Genomic DNA, 14,756 nt, shown 5'->3' with positions numbered 1-14,756 from the left:
TTTATCCAGCTGTATCGTGAGCAACAGAACTAATAAAGACTGTGGATTCTGTGGATTTGGACCCTTAAGCCCCTAAACAACTTTAACTGCAGTAACTACAATTTCTTCTCCACGTGCCCCATGAAAAAAACATCTAGCAGTCTGGAATGATGTGTATGCAAAGTGGATGGCTAATATATACATACTGATTGTCTGGCTGATTGCTGCTAAGAAGAAGAATGTGTAGGAGCTGAGATTTTTGCCTGCTTTTCCCTGTCCGAGGAAACAAATTCAGGTTTTGAAATACCAATTTTCACAAAACTTACAAAAGTGTTCTCCAAACTAGATCAGAACTGGCCCAAAGGGTATGGAATGACAGACAGATGCACAGATAACATAAATAGTGTTCATAACATCAAAATTATCTTTGATTGGAGATCTTAAATCAGTTCTCTTAATACTATCGAGTACAGTTAAAAAAAAAATAAATCTATTTCAATAGTGGCACAGCATCCTCATTAATTGTTGCTATAGAGATATCGCTGGGTAGCCAGATAGTTTTCTGTCTCTATTCAGAGGCAGCAAAATGACCAGAAGTGATAGCAGGCTACCCTTGGATGTTTTGCTTTACGTAGACGAAAATTTGTCCTATAGCTGCCAGTATGCCTACCTATAGCAGCAGCTCTGGTAGCCAGAGGTTGAAATACTGGGACTGGGTCTAATTATCAGTGTAAGGTACAAACAGAATTCACGTATTTTCAAATTGGAATATTCATTAAATACTTACTTTCTGAATGATGTTGTAAATGGAAAAGGGCACAGTGAGGGGAGAACAGAACCTCACTGGCATGGCCTGGGTTGCATTTGTCCCCATAGCCTAATGCTTTGTATCTCCTAAGGATATAAAACTATTAGAGTGTGCCCTAATTAGCCCTATTAGCCCTCCCAAAGGAGGGCTACAAAGATGGTGAAGGGTCTAGAGGGGAAGACAGCTGAGGAGCGGCTGAGGTCCCTTGGTTTGCTCAGCCCAGAGCAGAGCAGGCTGAGGGGAGGCCTCATGGCGGCCTGCAGCTCCCTCACGAGGGGAGCAGATGGGCAGGCGCTGAGCTCTGCTCTCTGGGGACAGCGACAGGACCCGAGGGAACGGCATGGGGCTGGGACAGGGGAGGGTCAGGCTGGGTGTTAGGGAAAGGTTCTGCTCCCAGAGGGTGGTCGGGCACTGGGACAGGCTCCCCAGGGCAGCAGTCACAGCACCGAGCCTGCTGGAGTTCAAGAAGCATTTGGACAACGCTCTCAGACATAGGGTCTGATTTTTGGCTGGTCCTGTGTGGAGCCAGGAGTTGGACTTGGTGATCCTCGTAGGTCCCTTCCCACTCAGGATATTCTGTGATCCCTAGCACCCCACTGGGCAATGTGCCGGGCTTTACCTACGTTACGTGTTATGAGTTACAAACACGATTTAAGAAAAGCTCTCAAAGTATGTGGGGGTCACCAGGCAACCCGTGTCCGCCTTCCAGAAGCAGCCATTTAACCTTCCTCCCGCGGCGAGCTCCTGCCTCGGAGCCCCCCAGCTGCTCGCGGGGCTGACACGGGGGCGAGCCCCGGCCCCTGCCCTGCTTGGCTGCGGCTCCCTCGCCCACCTCGGGGGCAAACCGGGGGCGAAGTGGTGTGCGGGCGTGTGCGTGGTGTGTTTGTGTGCGGTGTGCGTGTGTACCCGGTGTGTGTTTGTGTCTCGTGTGCGTGGCGGGCGGGGCAGAGCCGCTTCCCCGCCGCGGGGGGGGGGGGGAGCCCAGACAGCTCCCTGCCAGCGCCCCGGGCCCAGCCGCCGCATGGTGAGGGGCCGCGGCGGGGGAACCGGGACCGCCGGGAGCGGGAGGGAAGGAAGGAAGGCAGGGACGGAGGGAAGGAGGAAGGAAGGAAGGAAAGGAGGAGGCCGGGGCGGACACCGGGTTCCGGCGATGGCGGCCCGGCCGCTTTCGCTTTCGCTTCCCAGCCGGGGGAGGCCCGGGGTCGGTGCCTGCGTCCGTGCCCTGCCGGTAGGAGCCGGCGGCGTTGGGTGGGAGGCTGCGGGGCGGCGCCGTGACCCCCCTCCGAGCCCCGAGCTCCAGCCCCGGCCCTGCCACGGCCCCGGGGCCCGTCCCGCTGGGGCCGCTTCCCCCGCGGCCGCTGCCCGCAGCCAGGGTGTCCCGGGCGTCCCGGGAGGGGGGCGCAGGGAGGCGACGGGTTTGGGGGATTTTTGGGGTTTTGGATTTGGTGAAGGTGGCCACAAGTCGCTGGGCCAGCACGGGGTTGGAAGAAAGTACAGCGTAAGGTGACGAGTGGCTTGGTGCTGCGTTTAGTAAGGTTTTCTGCTTCCTCCGGGAGAAGCGAGCTGGTGTAGTCCGCTCGGTGTAGGACATGCAGGACCATGCATTAAGGACAAGCTTTCCTTATGTCCCTCATTGCTCGCTGCTTGTGCCCCTGGTCTGCCCTGGCAGGGTGGGGGAAGCTCAGGCCTCGGCCACCTGTTGCAGCCATAGTCCAGGAATACAGGAAAATCCGTGTTAGAGCTGTAATTGCATGTTGCAGGGCGTTGTGGCCAGGTACTGCGGCTGTTGATCCGCTGTGAACTCGCTCTGCCGGTTCAGCAGTGCTCAGGAAACGTTGACGTTAGTCCCGTGATGTCTGGCCTTCTGTAGCTGGCTTAAAAGTGTGAAACAAACAATGCAAAATGCCCATCGAGTTTGCTCCGGGCCTCTCAAAATGCAGTCGTGTGCCCTTCCCTTGTCCGGATCTAGTTTGTCTTGCTGGATCCACAAGGGAACAGATTCACTGGGAGCCACAATCCTAGATTTCAGCCTGCCACGTACAGCCGCTAATTCTGGTGGTTCTGCAGGAGATCCCACGTGGACAGCTCTTCACCCCGCTAAGTGGCTGTTTGCGTCGCTTCGTGGACACTTCAGGGCTAGTCGCCCTGTATTTCACCCTAACAAAGCTGCTTTTCTCTGGTTCCTTTCATAGCCAGTGCAGAAAGGTGTAGTCCAGAACCAAAGGGCACCCTGGCTGTATCCCACACGTTCCTCACTCACTACAGGCCTAAGCCAAGTGAGCAGTGGTGAGTACTCTCTGCCACTCAATTTTGAGGCCAGTACTACTCTGAGAAGTGTTTCAGGTCAGCTTACTGAGAAAGCTGTTGTATATCTCTGTATTTCAGCACCTGTATTCTAATTCTTTGATTATTAACCTCTAAACTGTTATTTGCAATGAGAAAAGGAAAAAGTTTTTTGCCCGTATGGGCCTTAAAAACAAGGCATCTGTGCTGGAGGTACTTCTAGTAGCAGTGATTGTTTAAAGTGTCATAAGTGAGTCAACATCAAATTGATGTGTTATATTGCATTTCTCTGGGTGAACAGAACTCTTCAGATTTATTCCGCTTTTTCCTACCATATTTAAGTGGAGAACACTATGCTGTTTACCAGAAGTTCATGAGCATTACGTTTGATTCATACAACAGCATTTACTGAAATTTTTGGTACAAGTATGTTGCCGTCATAGCAAGACTTTTCTGGTTGACTACAACTGTATGACTCTGTGATTTCTGTGCGCTGCCACAAAGTAAGTGGAGATTTCTGGTTACTGTCAGAATTAAATTCACACTTTCACAGTTTGGAATTTTATGTCTGAAAATCCTTTCACCCTTTACACTTATCTGACTTAAAAAGTGAAATGTGATAGCGTATGCTGCTCGGACCTTGGCTATCTGTAAGAGGAAGTGATTTATTATTTAAAGATCTTGTATGCTTTATATAGCCATTTATTTAGTAAAATAAAGATCAAGCCAGTGAAATGCCTCAGGTTCTGTTGCTTTGTGAAAGGTGCTTTCAAACAATAGCGTGTAGACTAATCCTTTATGTAAGATATACTTAAATAATTTTAAGTGTGTGGGGTGAAGAAACTGGAGTTTCTTGAGTGGTAAGAATCATAGGTGATTTTCAGAAGTGCAGACACCAAGTTAATGATATTCTTTTACTCTAAGTTTACTTCATAATCGTAGTTCCAGTTTGGGGCCATCTCCAGAAAATGTAAATATTAAAAAGAGAGGTATATATAATTTTTGCCACCACCTAATACTTTGATAATGCTGCTACAGTATACTTTGGATATGTCTTTATTATTATTATTTAACACAACTGAAAATTATGCTGCATCTGGGTGTCGATCACTTTAAGTGTTACTTTTGTCACTGAAATATAATTGAATTTTGGTACATTAATTTTGGAAGAGATAATCTCTAACAGGCCTATAGCATCGGTGTTTGAAATGACAAGATTCTGTAATTTCTTTGTTTATCAAATTATCTTGCACAGTGAATATAATGAAGAACAGTTAATTACGTATGGTTTTATCTAACTTTTTAAATTACTGATTTAGTGATATGGTATTCTCTCTGGCTTTTTTGCTCAAACTTAGATGTATTTTAGAGAATCGTATCAGCGTATTCCAGGCTCACAGAAGTCTAGATTTGGTTGAGCTTGGAGCTTGGTAAGTACCTGTAGAGAGAAATGTCCCTTAGTGTGGCTGAGGGACAGCAGGTCGAGGGAGCAACTCTTCCTCTCTGTTTGGCACTTGTGAGACCAGCAAGGTGGTTAGGGGGATAAACTGGGAGAAACTGGGTGGTGTGAGTTTGGTCAGCCTTAATAAGAGAAGGTGGAGGAAGGGGAGATCTTACTGCTGTGTATGGGAAGGTGTTGAGTCAGACTCCTCTTGGAGGTGCACGGCAGTAATATGAGAGTCAATGGACACAAGCTGGATTAGACACAGGGAACGTTTTTTAGTTTTGTTGGTTTCTTTTTAACCCGAAGAATGGTCAAACGCTGGAGCAGGGGCCTGGTAAGGGCATGAGTGGCTATCTAACTGGGCAATGGCCTGTGCAACCAGATCTAGCTTGTGCTAGGTGGCTTCTGAAAATCCCTTCCAACCTAAGCTGTCCTGTTTTTCTATGATTACTCGAGAAACAGGTGTTAAAGCTTTGGAAATTAATTATTAAAATTATCCTTAGGAAAACACAAACACAATAAAGTATGCAAGAAAGCTTAGATTTCCTTGACATTGCATCTGGAACTGACATACTGTTATCACAGAACCATCTAAAGATAACTTTATTTAGCATATTATATTAACTTCAAAAAAAAATGGCAAATCTTTCTTGCATTTTTTCTTATCGATAATTTGTAGCTTAGAGTTTTTATTATGAAAGCTGCTACGTTGTTTGAGGAATCATCAAACAGAAGACCTGAAGAGAATGTAAGGAGTTTTTATGTTTCTTCCTAAGTTTCTTACCCTTAGTTTGCAGTGAATGGTAGGCATCAGTGCCTTAAAAAGGCTCTTAGACACTGTTGTGTTAGTGAATTTACAGTCTGGGAATTTCGATGGTGGAGAAAATGACTGTCCAGAGCCCTGTGTGCAGCTAAATACTTGAATTTTAAACCATTGCTGTATTCAGATTACCTGCTCAAGATACACGGCCACCGGCTACATTAACTCTCCTTCCAGAGTGGAACAATTTGAAAACCAACAGGTTAGGTGACTTACATTCTTATCAATCTCTAGATACCAGTAAAGGTTAGGTACCAAATGAGGGTGATTTTAGCTTGCTCTCAGCTGTATTTGTTCTACTGCAGAATGGGCTGTGGTTTTCCATTAGTTCACGTTGTGTGAGAAGTCCGAAGAAATTGTGTCATCTCCTCTTCAACACAATTCGGTGTTAAAGAAAAGCACGATTTGGAGAATAAATTTCTTTGAGGAACCGATTTTTAATTAATTCTAGCTCATAAACTAGTGGATTAGTTTGTAAGCTGTCAGGAAATTAAATGTGTGTTCAAAGAGAGGAAGTATTACAGTTTGGCATAGGATGCTTTTTATCTTTTGCTCACAGTAAAAAAAAAAAAAAACCTGGTCTAAGCTCAAAATGGAGTTCAACTGGGAGATATGAGTGGCTCTTTCAAAGGTTTTAGGGACTGTGGTGATCAAGGTATAGCGAAAGAACAAATGTATGTTTTATCACTGTGTATTTAGGTGTACTGTTTTTAGGAGGAAAGAGTAAAGCGGCACAAAAGGATATGAAATTCTTTTTACATCCTCAAAAATATGAGGCTACCTACTGCATGTTTATTTGAAGATGTGGATGAAGAGCTATTAATATTAAATGCATTGGGTAAGGAAGGGATTTTTAAGGCTCCTTGGTAGGTATCTCCCTGACTGGTTCAGTCAAGACCTGGTGTAATCAACTGGTGTCTGCCATGAAGGTCTCTCTGCCGACAGGAACCACAGAGCCCACAAAAATCTGAACGTTCCCCCTCCACATTGGCACACTGTAGTTAGAAATGAGAAAAGTAATGTGTAATTTTAACATTAATAATACACTTGGCTGCATGAAAAATAGGATTTTTTTTTTTACCTGTTACATTCTGCTGGGCCTGATCTGTAGCAGGAGGATTACACTGGTTTAATTACTTTAAATTAGTTTGCTTACTGGAAGAATAACCTGATGTAGTTGCTGTTGTAGCACAAGTAATTTAAGACAACTAATTCAGCATGTGTCTTTTTACTCACGCAGTTGTACAAAACTTTCTCATACATGTCTGCCCTTAAATCAACTTCAACTTTCTGTTTTTGTTACAATATATATATATACAGAAAGAAAATCTCATTTAAATAACCTCTGTTTATGCAGTACTAAAACTATATTATCTCACAGTAGTTTTTCTTGTCCCTCGTGTGCATTCAGCCTAATGGAATTCCTTTATATTAGTCATGTGCTCTATATATAGATGCTATTATATACAGCTATATACATGTTACTATATACATAGCTTATTTTAGAAAAGGGAAACTTTGGAATTATGTTTTATGCATTTGCAAAGAATAGAATTCAGGCGGCTTACGTACTGGTTCTGCAAATATTTCAGTAACCTGTTTAAACCCTTTGTGGGATGATGCCTTAGTCGCCAGCGGGGGACAAATGCAGCTTGGGAGTGGAAATCTTCAGTCAGATGCTCTTGATCTCTAGAAAGTGAAATTCCAGATATAATTTTATTGTGGAGTCTTTTCAGGATATGTTTTACAATTTTTCAGACGATTCAGAATGTTAATTGGTAAAACTTGAACTCTGATCAACCAAAGCATCTAATCACAAGCTTTATTCAACCAAAGGCTTCTACCTATCCTTATGCTGCAACATACATTTGCATCTGCCTTATGTATCTAGCTACTTTTTATGTTAGTGTTAAATTTTATCTATGGAAAAAATGATCCCCAAGTCCTGCAGATATATGGGAATAATGCATTTAAATGCAAATAAAATGCTAATAATGTATGCATTTTTAAGTAGTTAATGCTGTTCAAATGTAGTTTTGGAATAGCTGTGATTATTGGAAAGATGGAATTACCTTGTTTTGCTTTCTTTTAAAAAGTGATTCTAAATTATTACATTTTTGTAAGCCTGTAATTTTCTTTGTGTTTATTTTTTCTTTCCTTTTAGGGTTTTTTACCTTGGTAAAGGTATATTGTGCAAATATTAGCTTGAAAGGGGCTTTTTAGGATGTCTGAAGACGATGAAAAAGTTAAGCTCCGTCGAATTGAACCCGCCATTCAGAAGTTCATTAAAGTGGCAATTCCGACAGATTTGGAGAGATTAAGGAAACACCAAATAAATATTGAGAAGGTGAGTGTTCACTTTTTACTAATATAGCTCTTTTTACAGTATAGAAGCAGTCATCCTGAAAGGTTATACACAGATTTCAATGAAAAGTTGATTATTAAATGTTTTAATTCAAATCTGGCTGAAAATGAAACTTCTGTATTATTGTCTGGTCATTCGGTATGTACAAAAGCCTTTACGTTTGTGGGAACCAGTCACTTTACAGAGCGAGAACAAATGATGTTTTGTGTTAAAAAGTTGTGGTAAGGAAAGCATGCTAATATTCTTACTTTCTTTTTAATTCAGAGTTGTTCACTGCCTACTATTCTGAATAATTTACTGTTCATACCTATCTTTTTCTATATAGGTTTTTTAACTGAGCTAAAAAAATAGATTAAATTCATAAACTTAATAGGAAAATAATAGTACCACACTTTAGCATGTTTATGCTTCTTGTTGATATTAGATCACTTTTGATAGTGAAACTGATTATGTTTCCAAGAAAAACAAGTGCGGAGTTAAATTCTTGCGTATGCTATGGCCGTGCATATACTGCTAAAATAAACACCCCCAGCACAGTTGTCTGGCATGAAATGGCCTATGTCCATATTGTTAAACCCTCATATTCTGCAAAAACAGGATGGCTACATCCACACTGCTGTGTTAACTCCTTAACCACAGAAATTCTTTAAATAAGAGAGCCATTTGACCTGGACAAAACTGTGCCAGGGACAGTTATAACAGTTTAGCAGTACTGGTGATCTGATTTTAGACTCAAAACATTACCTCTGTTTATTAGAATAAATGTGTAGCCCACTAGCCCATGGAAACTGAGACATTGGTTCATCAAGGAAGGTGGTAAGAGATTTACTAGAACAAGTGACACCAATAAAAAAAGAAGAGAGTGAGTGACTCAGTAGATGAGCGTATCGTCATAATATCAACGCTGCAATGGAAACTTTGAAACTACTGATAAAATACGTATTTGTTTAGAAAAGGTTATGCTTACCACCACAGAAAAATGAGTGACAGGTGGTGTCCAGAGTTCTGCAAAATTCTGTACACACTGGTGGAAAATCATACATCATACACCTTTCACTAGGCTTATTCACAGCATATAAAATCCAGTGTATATGTAAATCTGTGCAGGACAGCCATCTACACTTTTTTAACACCTGGGGAACAAATGAAAAAGTTGGAAGGAAACATTATCATTTGTGAACGTGATTTTGATTTCCTGAAAGGTGTAGTCTGAAGGGTGTGTGTAATGTTATTGTTGAAACTTTTATATTTTGCTGCTGTCAGTTGTTCACAACTTTACCTTTACTGTAAATTTACCAAGTGTGCAACCTTTTGGATGACATTTTCCATGCCAGCTTTCTTCCTTGAGTAGTTTGGGGATGGGGAGGAAGGAAAATAAATCCTTGTATTATTTCCGAGAACATAGTCAGAAAATAATGTGTTGTTCAAGTGCTAGTCATTTCGTTTTATCAGAAATGGTTAGCTTAAGGGATAGCAAGTGGTTGATAGCTTACAGATAGTCATTTCTTTCAAAAGTAGTGACATGGTTGGAACAGTAACTTGAGTTCTGTTTGTGGGGTGATTTTTGTTAAAACTGTGCGTTTTGCCGTGCCTGTAAAAGTCTGCTGTATTTTGGCCAGGAGGTATGATTCTGAAAAAGAACAATGGTTTGCAGGTACGCAGTAGACACTGGTTAAACTCCACCAGCTGAAGATTACTGAAGAGTTATCCAGTGCTGAGCATACTCCTGTGCCTAGAAATTACCAGAAATCCTTCCCGGAGTTGCCAATTTGATATGTCATGAGTCTGAATGAAAACAGGAAGTTTATTTTTCTGTTTTCTTTCCCATAACTGCGTGCAAGAGGAATCTCTTCCTGGGTCATTTGAATAGAGGATAAAGAATTGGATGGGGAGCTTGTGAAGAAGTACCTCAGGATGCAAAGTGAAAATGCAGAAGTGGTGGTTGGCCATGGAAAGAGAGAAGAATTGGGACAGAGGAAGACTTGGGACTGCTGGGACTCACGGTGGCTGATAATAGTTGGGCTCCTTTCCTTACGGGTGTAATAAGGATGCAATAAGGATTCGAACTGCAATATTCACAAATTGCAAAGTGTAGTAGTACAATATTTGCCTGAAGCAATAGCTTCTTAATGAGATGAGCTATTTTTTCAGTCACAGCATATTGCTTACTCTCTGTTATTCTATATTTGTCTAATTCATTACATTACCTAGATGCCAGTGGATTCAGCATTTTCTTGTCTTGGAATCAGCCACTTTGCTGCGGCCCTGTTTTGTTCTAGAGGCCAGGAGCTGTTTCTGTTCTCCTTCTCCCACAGAGAACAGTTAATTGAGGTACTTTGTGTTGTAGCTGGACTACAGAGTGGTAGAGATCCAGAGTCAGTATTAGCCTGCTTTTGGGTGAGGGGATGGGAGAAGAAAGGAGCCTCGACTGCTGAATTGCTTTGGAGAAGCTTACAGCCTCCTGGATGAGTGTGCATGGTTTTGGTGTGCATGGCCAGTGCCTGGCAGTGGCTGCAGAACTAGCTAACGGCAGCTAGCAAAGAATAATATCAAATAGGGTGGGATTCAGGGTGCTTAGAAGAGAGCTCTGTAATGTCTTTGCCATGCAGGCTGTTTTATTCAAATAGAGACAGTCTTGGTAGCTAAGTTGTTCCAGTAAACAGAGGATGGCATAAAAGCTGTGCCCTTGCCTGAGAGGAGCAAATGGGTGGTCACTGAAAAAAAGGTAGCGTGTTGGTGGGAGGGGAGGCTGACCTGTCTGTACAGAATGGGAAATGGTTAACAAGGCACAAATGGTTTTCTTGCACTTTGAAAGTCAGTGGTGTAATTAGGGAGTGGCAATGGAGGGGATGAGCGTAGCTGTTACACTGCTGGAGTATTTTTGGAAGAGTTTCACTTTGTACAGCTAAATAGAATCTTTGCTATGTATTGTTCACATATGGGGAAAAACAAAACAAAACAGAAAAAAAACACTTACTTAGCATCCATAAACACCCCAACAAGAAACTTCAGATGGCACTGGGTGCTGTAACTGGGGAATGATCTCGGGAATTTCTACATTTGCTACATGTACCTGGCCAGTCAGAAGGGGTAGCCAGCTACTGGTCGATCCCACTGAAAATCTCTTATGTATTTAAACAAAGAATAATTACGTCGTATCTACCCAGATAGTGTCACCATGGAAAGGGATAATACACATTTCCACTTAGTTCAGCCTTGTGTTGCTAAACTGAAGTCTTTGTTGAGCAAGCAGCTCAAATGAGTTAAGCATTTTTGTTTTGCAGACAGAAGGGAGAATCTTTGTAAGGATGATGTTCTGTCTAGAAGAAAATGCAGAAATTTTATATTTTGAATGTAAAAATCTGAGGCAATCTAAAAGTAGTTAGGGCGTTCCTTGAGTTTTTTACGTCGTTGATGATGTCAGTGTGAATGATCTGTTCATTCAACATAATAAATTTGCGTATCAGAAAAATCCTTAAATACTTGTAAACACAGATCTTAAAATTAAGGTATTAAGTGCATTTCCTCTAGAACATCTCTGTTATGAAAGCTAGAAGAGGCAGTAAATATTCAGTGCAGATTTGTCTTTCTTATTTCGGTTAGCCATTAATAGAAAATGTCTGCATCCCTAGATAGTGTCAGTCTTGACAAATTTGATATTGGAATTAGTAATGAGTGGAATTATTAGAAACAAGTAACTATTCCTAAAACTTTTAAGTAAACACTTGGTAACTATACAAGGAGGTATTCAGCCATACTGAAGACTTCGTAACTTCTGTGTATCAATTAAAAAAATGTGACACAAGCATTTATGAGAAGTAACATATATGAGTATAAAACTAGTCCCTGAATGTCCATTTCTTTAAAAAGTCCACACTTTGCATAACGTTCTAAAAATTTGATTTTCTTCATTTTTTTAAATAGTTTTCGAGCTGTGAGAACTATCAATATTTCAGTTTACATTATTGATAGCTTTATGAGAACATGAGAACAAAAATACAGCAAACCTGGATTTGAAATCTATTACTCCAGATACTTGTAAATGATTAGGACATTAGCAGTAGTTTGGCTGAAGTACTTTCATAATCCTTTACATTTGTATATCTTATATACAATTATGGCATTTTAACCATAATGAATGTGTTACAGTACTTCTGTGAGCTGTCAGCATCAGCAGCTTAAATGGTTTTCTCAAAAACATTTTTTGTAAAATTAACTTTCAGCCATGCAAACCAAATATCCCTGGGGTAAGGGGATAATTTTGTAGAATCTAGTCTTGTTTATTTTACAGGCTACTTTTAAGCAAAAATCACTAATTATGTCAAATTGCTTAGAGCAGCAACATTATTTACTTATGATGAAGCCAATATCTCTAACCTCATTTCATGAATATTGATTTAAACCTGAGGTTCCAGAGATAGTCCAAACAATTAATCTACTAAATCACTGTTTGAAGAAACTATAAAATCAATATATAATGAAATTTGACCTTGAGTATACCTTTCCAGAGGAAGTGTCTACCATATATCCATCATCATAGCATCGCTTCTCAAGGATGACAATGAAACACATTTTTGAGTACAACTTTACATGTGAGAGCTTCTAAAGACTTAAACATTAAGAAATCAGTAATTTATGCTTGTTTTTATTTTTCTTTTTATTTTTTTTTTTACCCAAAGATTTCTTGTTTTTTAAAGTATGTTATCTGGATTAGAAGGCCTTTCACTCCAAAGCAGGGAATAAAATGTATGCTTATCAAAAGGAGTTTCAACTTTCTGTTAGGCTCTGTTAGAAGAAGGCAAGGTGGGGAGGTGGAGATACCGACATGCTGCCCTGAACTTTGTTAGTGATAGGTGACTGTCCTTAAAAAAAGCATAATCTTTTTTTAGCATTAGCTTTAATGCTTAAAAATAAAAAATAAAAAAATAAAAAAAAAGAAGTGCTGTGAGACACAGCATTCTCTTCTCTGTTGCTCTCAGTTTTAATTTCATTTCCTGTGACTGTGCCAAAGTTAAAGCATTTTGTGAAACACGTTGTCTTTGGCTAGGGACCGTTCATGTGGTGAGAAGATACCTAAAGGAGAGGTGACACAAAATGAGAAAATGAGAAATCTGGGTCTTACTGCAGTCTTCATCACAGTGTATACATTTGCCTTAGACGTTTATTGTCTAAACTGACATTTATTAAGATTTTAGAAACATTGGTGGGCATTGCCTGCTACAAAAATGAATGCAGGGGGTATTCTGGAAAGTTTTGAGTTTTCTCCATGTCTACTGAGTACTTTCAAAGACAAATGGAAGGGGTCCAAAGCATAAGCACAAAGGTCTTTTTCTAAAAACAGTTTTTAAAAAAGAGTATGACAAACAGGAAAAGAGATTGAGCGTCTAAGAGTAACCTTATGTTTTGGCATTCTGATGTGGATCACGAACTACTTGGCTATAGCACAATTAAATATGTGAATATTCCATAGGTATTTTAACTTCAGGGACCTCACTTAGTTTTACATGTAATTCTTAATGTTATAAAATGGCAATATCTGTCCTCAAAGTTTGCTGTCCGGTTTGTCCCGAGCCTGCCAAAGTGAACATTGCACAGGAGTATGGCCTGCTTTCTGGTGGGTGAAAAGAGGTTAACAAGGAAGAATTCTCTGACCACATGAATGTCATTGCCTCAGGTGTATTAAGTCATTGAGTTGTTTGACGTCATCACCTGCATACTATGAATTTCAAACCAGTGCATTAAATAAACGTGCTGAGCATTTCTGCTAGAGACGATGAAGAGCAATAAAGGTTTCCTAAGGAATTATTGTTCTTCTTCTTTGGAAAAATTCCTTTTTTCATTATTGAGAATGTGGACAATGTATTGTAGTCATTTGAAATGGAAAAGATATTTTTTTCCCCAAACCCTTCTTGTTCCCCCCTCAGAAATTCTTGTTTCAGTACTTTTTCAGGGTTGACTGAAGTGGAAGATCTAATGCTGATACAGACTTTTTGTGCATTTTATTTTAAAGAATAATGGCAATATTTTTAATGGGATGATAATTTATGCAGAAGTTGGTAGTTCCCTAGAAAAATCACTTTAATATGACTTAATTGAACATTAAACATTTTCTCTTACCGAGCACTACAGAATTCTAATACGAAAGGTCTGTTTTCTCTTAAAACAAGAAGTAAATTTATATTTCTTTTCATATTTTAGAAAACCGAGTAACTTGTGTTGCTTGTTGCTCTGGCCTCTATAATTATGCAGAGAATTATTAAAAGATGTACACTGTAGGTAAAATGATTTTTAAATTGGGACCAAAGCATATTAGGCAATTGGGGTGTTAACATCTACATAAAAATACATCAGAAATCATGGTAAATATTTTATCGTTTAAACAATTTAAAAGAATGTTCTAATATTGCCTAGTATTTTAAGTGGATTCTTTGATGGTTTTGGCCACTATTCCTGGAATCACAGTTTCTACTTTTCTATTATTTTACAAAGGCATTCTCTATTTTGATGACAGTGTATGTATCTGTTATTTAAGTCAACAGATAATAGCAGGGATTGATTTGTTTTTATGACAAAAAGGTTTATGTGTGTTCATATGCAGTGATTTTGCAAAACTTGCTTTCAGCTAGTGGAATAATTACTCCAGTCTGTCCTGTGGAAAGTGCTATATGTATAGTTTCCCACTGAAATTGGTGGAGCTTCATGGAGGTGCCAAATTTGCCTTGATATCAGATACCTTGTTGTCCTATATGACCAGTAACTGCTTATCTCCCATCCCCATTCCTATTTCCTTGTTCTTCTCTTCCTTTTACTAACCACCACGTAATTTATCGCACAGCAGTATCAGGATGATGCGATATCTCTTTTCTGTTAAAAACTGATGCCAAAACCCTGCAATTCTGTGAAAATATGTTTTGCAAAATTATTGACAAAATACATTGCCATTTATTTCTCTAATTTTGCAGCAGAAATGTCTATGACTCAGCTATTTTACCATAAGTTTGGGAAAATTAAAGTGATTATTTATTGCAGTTTCCTTTTTCTGCTTAGCCACTTGGTA

General features: G+C 40.2%; 1 protein-coding gene across 17 annotated transcripts in view; it reads left to right on the top strand.

The window, feature by feature from the left end:
- The first annotated feature begins 1,695 nt into the window (after nt 1–1,695).
- The window catches only part of STX17 (syntaxin 17), a 37,985-nt gene continuing 24,924 nt past the window's right edge, over nt 1,696–14,756 (top strand). Inside the window, exons 1-5 of one of the 17 annotated variants that reach the window (XM_050709198.1) lie at nt 1,912–2,015; nt 2,980–3,573; nt 4,429–4,500; nt 5,194–5,262; nt 7,499–7,681. In XM_050709198.1, coding sequence (XP_050565155.1) covers nt 7,559–7,681 — 123 coding nt within the window. In that variant the 5' untranslated portion in view covers nt 1,912–2,015; nt 2,980–3,573; nt 4,429–4,500; nt 5,194–5,262; nt 7,499–7,558. Of the gene's footprint in view, nt 1,812–1,858; nt 2,016–2,979; nt 5,537–7,498; nt 7,682–14,756 lie in introns of those variants that run through there. The other 16 variants (XM_050709205.1, XM_050709206.1, XM_035550613.2 and 13 more) reach the window with 16 other exon arrangements.

This window comes from Cygnus atratus, chromosome 2 (assembly GCF_013377495.2).
Source record: "Cygnus atratus isolate AKBS03 ecotype Queensland, Australia chromosome 2, CAtr_DNAZoo_HiC_assembly, whole genome shotgun sequence".
NCBI classification, from domain to species: domain Eukaryota; kingdom Metazoa; phylum Chordata; class Aves; order Anseriformes; family Anatidae; genus Cygnus; species Cygnus atratus.
The sequence above is the reverse complement of the archived record's forward strand: the minus strand, read 5'-3'. Positions and strand labels throughout refer to the sequence as shown.